Below are 9077 nucleotides of genomic sequence, written 5' to 3' on the forward strand. Positions count from 1 at the left end.
AAGGTAAGAAGAAAAAAAAAAAGAAAAAAAATAAATAAAATAAAATAAATAAATAAATTAATAATAATAGAATATTAATAATTAAATATAATAAATATTTATATGAATAAATAACACCTTATTAATTAAATCCTTAAACAATGAATATACGTTATATGTTATTCATACGTGTATCCATCCATACATGTATACAGATATATACATTTATAAATAAATATAGCATAATACAATATAATATATATATATATATATATATATATATATTAATTAATATTAATTAATTAATTTATGATGTGTATATATACAGAGACAGCAGCAAGTGAGCATAGAATAGGTTGGGGTACAATATATAATACAATGAGGCCAACAATAGCAAAGATAACAAATATGAAATTTGAATCTCCAATTAAATCACAACAACAATTCAAAGAATATTTCAAAGCATTAGAGAACGAGATCGTTACCACTCTAAGGAACCTGGCCGAGAAATAAGCTACTGCTAGTGCACCAGCACCAGCAGCAGCAGCAGCAGCAGCAGCTGATAGGTGGGGTGGTGGTGGTTGTTGTTGTCAATTAAATCACAACAACAATTCAAAGAATATTTCAAAGCATTAGAGAACGAAATTGTTACCACCTTGAGGAACCTGGAGGAGAAATAAATCCACCACCAGCAGCAGCAGCAGCAGCAGCAGCAGCAGCAGCAGGTAGGTGTGGTGGAGGCGGTGGAGGTGGTTGACAATTAGATTACAACAAGAATTCAGAGAATACTTCAGTGCTCTAGAGAACTACATTGTTACGAGGCTGAGGAATATGGCCGATAAGTAAGCAGCAGCAGGAGCAGCAGATGCTGCTGCTGCTGTTGTTGCTGCTGCAGCAGTAGATAGGAATGGTGGTGATGGTGATGGTGGTGGTTGCCATTCTCTAGAGAATTTAATTATTACTATTGTTAGGAATCTTGCTGATAAATAAATATAACCACACCAGCAGCAGCAGCAGCAGCAGCAGCAGCAGCAGCTGGTTGTGGTGATGGTGATGGAGGGACAGGAGCAGGTGGTTGGGGAGAGCACCTGGAGGTGCTGCTCTATTGGGTGTAGGAGGAGATGGTATAGCTGATGATGATGCAGCAGCAGCATATGCTGCTGCTGCTGCTTCTGCTGCTTCTGCAACAGGTGCAGCAGCAGCAGATGCTGCTGTTGCTGCTGCTGCTAATGGAGCAGCAGCAGCAGCAGTATAAATATATACAATACTACTTAGAAACACTTCGCATTTAAATAAAACACGGGAGAACAAATTCTTCATATCTAACGCGATGAGCATTCGCATGCAGCAGCACTAATTGCTGCTGCTGCAGTAGCAGGAGCAGCAACAGCAGCAACACCAATGCAGCAGATGCTGCTTATGCTGCTGCTGCTGCTGCTGCTACTATTGTTAGTGTTATTAAATCGGTCCTGTCTCGCGTTTAATCCGATCTTTCCTTTCCTCCTATAAAAGAGGAAAACTAAAGAAATTCAAATTTATTAGCAATCAATAAACTTCTTGGCACTTTTATTATAACACTTTGTATAAATATATATTATATACGTAAATATACATAAATACATAAATATATTTTATTATTGTTATAGAGCTTATTGGCCGTAGGCACATACCTAGTAACCATAGTAATAACGAGTAAGAAGACCTGTCTTAGTGTTTACAAACATAGGTGACAAAAGTAGTAATATTTCCTTTTTGCAAGAAAAAGGAACAATGCAATGATTTTTCTTCTTTTTGCATGATGGAGGCAGAAGCATAAAAGAAAGTTAATAGGAAATTTCCTCTTTTTGCATTCTTTATAAAATTCAGCTTTTCTTGAACAAAAAGAGTCATACAGCCAAAATAATTCCTCAGCCATCAAGAAGGAAGCAATTCAAGTTCAGCTGTTGTGCACAAGAATTCATGGTGGAAGAGGCCATTGAATTGACTCGTCGGGTCGTTCTGGTGGAGAAACAATGATTAATTTCCTTAAAAGAAAGACAATGTAAAACGAAGAAGAAGAACTTTCTTTGATTGTGATTCCCTCAGAGTTTCCTCTCCGTTGTTCCTTCCGATCTTCATTTCGGGTGTATAGGCAGCTCGACTTTGCAGAATAAGAAAACACTGAAAAATTCCTCTGAAGATGAATATAATTGAACTTAAAATGTTTTTTTGAATTATTTTTATTCTTTTTCTTCTATATTTTGCTTACATTTGCCCTTTTCTTTCCCTCTGTTTCTTCACCTTTCCGGCATTACACAACAGAATGCGGGCAGCAGCGTTAAGCGAATTCACGATCTTTGGTTTCCTCTTTATTTCCTGTTCTTCCCCAATTGAAGGAGGTGAGTATTTTTTTCCCTCTTTTCTATAATAAAAGGCTTTAATTTTTAATTGTAATACAAACTTTTACGTTTCTTCAAAAGCATCCGACATTGGACTTGAGGAAACTATAGCCCAGCAAAACGCTCAACTTAACGAACTGCAACAACAGATTGCCCAGTGCGTAATAATGGTGTATATCGGGGATATATTCATTGAAATATCCGTAAAAATAAAATAATTAATATTTTATTTCCGTTGTTTCTATGTCTATAGACTTAAACAACACGTACATTCACGAGGGGGCGGAGGTCAATCAATCATTGACACCGCGCAGCTGTCGATGCCAACAGGAGGCGTCAATGGAATCAAACTGGATATTCGTCAGTTTTCTTTCCTTTTTCCTCATCTTTTATGTTTTTTTCTCGCATAAAACCTAATAAATTAAATTACATTGAATAACACAATAAAATGTGCCTTATTTCTTCCCTCAGAGTACCCTGGAGTCGGCGGAGGTCCTGCCGAGGCGGAAACAGCCGGTGCTGTACCAGGGTTTATTTCTGGCGCTCCTCCTCGAAAAACGCCCCTTATAATAATATCGCCAAAAGTTTGTTCAATTTATTTTAATTTATTTAATTAAAAGTACAAAAATAATAAAAAAAATGAAACAAAACAACGCGGGATAAAGCCGATGATGAGCTTCAACAAGTTGTACGAAAAGATGCTCGTCGAGTCACAACAGATGGGAAGTGACGGTGAGCATTGCTTATTTTCCTTTCTTTTCTCTCCTTCTCTTACACCACTTATTATATATATATTATTTATATTCAATTATACCATATAATACTCAATATGCAATGTAATATTATGTACAATAACCTCTCTGTCTCCCCTTCATGTCTTATATATTCATTGCTCTTATTAACAATAAATGATTCATTTTGCAGCTATGAAACTCCTGAAGGGTCAAGACGCTGCCCTCGACAATCCTGTGGGGCTGCATGCAACTCAATAAGGCTCTCCTTATGAAGATAATATCCCTCCTCCCCTTCTATTAACAATTATTATTACAATTTCGATCGTTATTATCTCCATTGTTTACAGGTGGAGAGGATAAAAGTTCTCACAAAGGCAAGTTATCTGTTTGTTTGTGCTGCTGCTTCTATATGAATTGCTGCCGCGCAACAACTGCAGCAAGAAGAAGAAGCTGCAGCAAAGGAGTCCTTCTACAGGGCAGACGAAGAAGAAATGAAATACGTAAGACGCCAAAAAATTAAAATTGTTTTTAAATATATAAATGGATGGCAAACAACAACAATAAAATGCCATTTTAATGCAGGTCATGAAAAAAAGGAAAAAAGGATTCTTGGGGGGAGTACAGAATTTCTTTCGCGGTTTGTCTTTTGCTGTTCTTAAGAATACACCTTCCTTTATTTACTTTAACTTAATATATTTGCAGACCTCAGGCATTGACACTACAACTATTCGTGCCCTATGGGGGGTTACTAAATCAACATCAATCAGTGGCCCCCCTTCTTGCTCGCCTTATGTGTTGGCTGTTTGTTAATACAAATGTATAAGTAGTAAAGGCCCTTAGCCCAAACAGCTGGACTACCAGCAACAACATCACTGACTTCAAAGGAACAACGAAAATGCAACAACAGTGGTGGTGAAATAACCAGCAGCACTTTCCCTCTTGCCCCCCCTCTTCCCCGCTGGCAAGCATATGAGGAATATTCTAAAGGGCTCGATAGCCATACCTTTGAGGGAGGCAAGCATCGGCTAGGACATGGCGACTGTTAACAATCTTTATTTAAAATATATCTAAGTCAATGCATTACGATATAGGCATACTTTTGCTGCTCTCTCTCTCTCTTTATGAAGTTATGTGAGAAGCGCGCAACATATTTGGTGCTGTTAAATAAAATGGCTGCCGTGCTGAAGGACAATCATCGAAACTGCTGTGCCAGTGGCACTAGTTGTAAGTAAGAAACGCTTAACTAATTCAGGAGGTATATCTGAGAAAGGGGTGGACATGAGGGCAAATCAAGGAGTGCAGTTTGCTACATTAATGCTATATCGAGGAACTTCTGGATGTTTGTGAGGGTGTATAGGGGTAGAGGTTACCAACATGTTGCCTTTTTCTTCGTCAGGTGTTGTTAGACCGCACCGGCAGATATATGACAACTTAGGAAGTTAAATACTTTCATTAATAAATAAACGCTTCTGTACATTTACATGAATGATGTATTGAGGTATACACAAGGCGAAGTCAACTGCTGAGTATACTGCAGAACCCTCTAAACAATCACGTATTGAATACACCTAAGAACTCTTTCTTCTATTATGTGTATTTCTTCTGCCCCTCGGGTTTTATTTAGATAAACGAAGTTCCCAATACTACGATCTTCGTCAGATTAACATGATGGAGTGTATGCATATCTCCGTCATCCCCACGCAGCGGGTCTGCAGTGCAAATGAGCCTCCTCGCTTCTTTCTCCTTGGGACACTGCCTCCACTCTCCTAACCGTAGAGGACGCAGACGCCCATTTACATAGCTTTCTCCTTGCAAGTACACCTCACCAGGTGTCACAAGGAGGAGGCATGCAGATCTTCCACTGAGCCACCCATGGCATGCCTACGATTTGCCCAACATTAAATTACTCTATCATGGTAATAAATTAGCCATAGAGTCATTTGTTTATATGAATAAGTGTGGTTAAGATTGTGTGTTTATATATGGTTAACTGTTGTTGTGATGCTCCTCCCCTCGCCGTCGTTCATACTGCGTCTAATGCACCGGATCCCATCTGAACTCCGAAGTTAAGCGGCGCAAGGCCCGGTTAGTACTGGGGTGGGGGACTCCCCGGGAATCCCTTTGGGTGATGACGGCCTTTTCTATTATGCTTATTTATTTATACAACTAACATAATACACTCATACTCTTCCTTCTTTCTTTATTTATTTAGTCAATTCACCTCCACCCTTACCTATTATACCTCATCTAGTCACCCTTATATATACATACTATACTGATACAGAAACACACATATATTTATAGAACTCCTATAACACACATATACTCTCCTAAACCCTAAACCCTAAATCCTATCCGCTTCCTCTCATACCTACAATACCTCATCTATTCACCCTTAGAGATCTATACATAATACACAAGTAACACACAAACCCCTCCCTTCAATGTCTAATGAGTAACACACATATTCTCCATAAAGTATAAGGAATGTTATGATACGAGGTGTACATACACCTCGCATACACTGATGGATCCTCAATGTTATCCAATGTTTACTATAAGGTACTACGTACATAAGGGAACTACTATTCCTTGGATCGGAGTTTTGCTTCCCTCTCTCCTCCTCATTCATCAGAGGCGCAGCAGCAGAATCAACTTTAGCTAGGAGAAAGGAAATTATCTATTAAGACTTTATCTCTCTCCTGCTGCAGCGGCAAAGCAGCAGGAGAGGAGCCCCACACTCATGTACAAAATGTTATTTTGTGGTGTATCTGCAGATCCTATAAGGAGCTATAGAAGGGTAATGCATGCATGCATCAATAGGTTATGTTAACAAGTTGTCTGCGGGTGTATTTTTTTTATTTTATTATTCAGGTGTATGTACAGCTGAGCTAGAGGGGGTGGGGAGTCGGTGTTTATAGGGGAAGAGGGGGTAATTGTTGCTATGAATGCATGCAAAGGGTATAATATTAAATATAAATAATAAATAATAATTAATTTAAATAAAAAGCAATTATTGTATATATTATTGAATATTGTTGCTGCTTTTTGTGAGGGGCAGCAACAGCAACAGCAACAGCAACAGCAAGGAGGGGCATGCAGCAAGGAGCTGCTGCTGCTGGGGTGGTGTATAGACAGCAGCAGCAAGGGAGCGGTGTGTATGCAGTATGCATATATATACATATATATATAAATAAACAATAATATATATATATAAATAAAAATAAAATAAAAAATAATAAAATAAAATAATATTTATAACAATAGATGAGAAAGAATATCATTAAAAAACAAAGATAAACACCATCAACATCATCATCAGCATGCAGCAGCACCAGCTGCTGCTGCTGCTGCTGCTGCTGCTGCTGCTGCTGCGCCCCTCTTGGTGTGTGGGCTGTAGGGGCTTCGCGGGTGTAGTCGTAGGATAAGAAGGGCGCATTTAGGAGAAGAAAGAGTGCCTGTTGCTGCATTAGTTTGCTTTTTGTGAATAATAAGCAGCAGCAGCAGCAGCAGCAGCAACTGTGTAGCTGCAGCAACAACAACAACCGACAGACATATATAAATCCTTATACATATATATATATCGCAACAGCAGCAGCAGCAACAACAACAACAACAGCAGCAGCAGCAGCAGCAGCAGCAGCAACAGTTGTTGTTGTTTTGTTGCTTCATTTATTTATTCTTTTCTCTTTATGTCTTAAAGTGCTATTAAAGCATTTTAATTTTCTTCTGCAGCAGCAGCAGCAGCAACAGCAGCAGCAGCAGCAGCAGCAGCAGCAGCAGCAGGATTCATCATAATAAATATATATATCTATATATATCTATATATATATATCTATATATCTATATTTATAAATATATATATAGGGAGGAAAGTTGATTGTTGTTTGCAACAAGAATAACAGCAACAGATCCGTCTCTATACATATATATTATAAATAAGAATATAAATAATAAATAAAATAAATAATAATATATTTTCTTCTTTTTTTTTCTTCTTCTTCTTCCCCTCTTAATTAAGGTGTATATAATATATATATATATATATATACACCTTATAAGGAAAGAAAGAAGGAGGTGACAAGAGAGAAAGTCTAGTATAAAAAAATAGGAGAAAAAGGATAAAAAATAAGGATAAATATATTAAATAATAGAGAAAAATAAATAGAATAATATAGTATAATAAATAAATAAATAAATAAAAAATATATAAAGAAAAAAAAAAAAAGAAAAAAAAAAGATGGAGAAGTATAGAAAAGTTCGCCCTGTTAGGGAACCATTAGGTAATGATGAAATACGTGTTACTACTAGCGGTAGGGTAGCCAATTATATATCTTATGCATGCACATTAATAGAGGAGAATAAGATGGATAAAATAACAATAAAAGCATCAGGTAATGCAATAGGACAAGCAATTTCTTTAGCTGAACAATTAAAAAGAAGATATAAAGGATTACATCAATTAAATATAATAGGTAATACAACTCTCTCTCTTATTTATGAGCCTATAGAGGAAGGATTAGATATAGTTACTCAGGAGAGGATAGTTGCATTCTTAGAGATTAAATTATCTTTTTTACCCTTTATTAATAATATTAATAATAATAATAATAATAATAATAATAATAATAATAATAATAATAATAATATTAATAATAATAATAATATTAATAATAATAATTATATTAATCATTATGGATACCAACCTCCTCTTGATGATGCTACTATACAAGAATATAAACAAGCTACTGCAGCACAAGCTAATAATAATAATAATGCAGGTAATTATTTCCTGCTGCTGCTCTTGCTGCTGTTGCTGCTGCTCTTGTTGCTCTTGTTGCTGCTCCTGTTTGCTGCTTGTTGTTTGTTTTTTGTTGTTGTTTGTTGTTGTTCTTTGTTGTTTGTTTGTTTAGCTTATTTAATTGTCTATTTATTATTGTATATTGACCCCACATATCTGCTGCTGTTGCTGCTGCTGCTGCTGCTGCTGCTGCTGCTGCTGCTGCTGCTGCTGCTGCTGCTGCAGGTCAAGGAAGAGGTCGTGGTGGATACCGTGGTGGATTACGTAATAGAGGGAGTCCGCGTACAGTAGGAGGAGGGAGAGGAGGAGGACAAGGAGGAGGAGGACAAGGAGGAGGAGGAGGACAAGGAGGAGGAGGAGGACAAGGAGGACAAGGAGGAGGAGAAGAAGAAGAAGAAATTAATAATAATAATAATATAAATAATAATAATATTCATGATGGAGGTGTAGATACACACAATAATGATCATCATAATACTTATAAACCTAGAGGAAGGTAAATAAATAAATAAATAAATATAAATAAATAAATAAAATAAATAAATAAATAAATAAATAAATATAATTAATTAATTAATTAATTAGTTCACCACTGTGCATGCATGCATGCATGCATTATATTATATAAATAAATAATAATTATTATTATATTATGCATGCATGCATGCATGCATACATTAATATATATTTTTATTTGTTTATGTGTATATATGCAGGGGAAGAGGAGGATTTAGAGGAGGATACAGAGGAGGGTACAGGGGGGCCCCCAGAGGGGCCCCTCGTGGTCGTGCAGAGTAGATGAATAGTAAGAGATTAGGGGTATAATAAAGATAAATAGATAAATATAAATAAATAAATAAATATAAATAAATATAAATAAATAAATAAATAAATATAATTAGTTTATTTATTATACCCTTTTAGGTTATTAATATATTTATATATAATTATTAATGGCTTTTGCTGTTTATATTTATTATTATATTAATAAATAAATAAATAATTAATTAAATAAATAATTAATTTATATATATATATTATCTATTATCATCAAGAATTCCTCCTTTATAGGTATATTTAATTAATTATTTAATTAATTAATTAATTAATTAATTAATTAATAATATACCTTTTCTTTAATTAAGGGTATTTATTTTCCCTTAATAAGGAGAAGAAAAAGGAGAA

The 9077-nt window shown here is 35.7% G+C and overlaps 1 protein-coding gene across 1 annotated transcript; it reads left to right on the forward strand.

Moving 5' to 3' along the window:
* Positions 1-7331: 7331 nt before the first annotated feature.
* EMWEY_00048280 (hypothetical protein) lies at positions 7332-8690 on the forward strand (the record flags this gene model as incomplete). Its single annotated transcript, XM_013477259.1, has 3 exons — positions 7332-7404; positions 8118-8388; positions 8609-8690. The coding sequence occupies 3 exons, from the start codon at positions 7332-7334 to the stop codon at positions 8688-8690; spliced, it is 426 nt and encodes a 141-aa protein (XP_013332713.1).
* Positions 8691-9077: the final 387 nt, after the last annotated feature.

The sequence above is a fragment of the Eimeria maxima genome, genomic scaffold, assembly GCF_000499605.1.
Source record: "Eimeria maxima Weybridge genomic scaffold, Emw_scaff1079, whole genome shotgun sequence".
Classification (NCBI taxonomy): Eukaryota; Apicomplexa; class Conoidasida; order Eucoccidiorida; family Eimeriidae; genus Eimeria; species Eimeria maxima.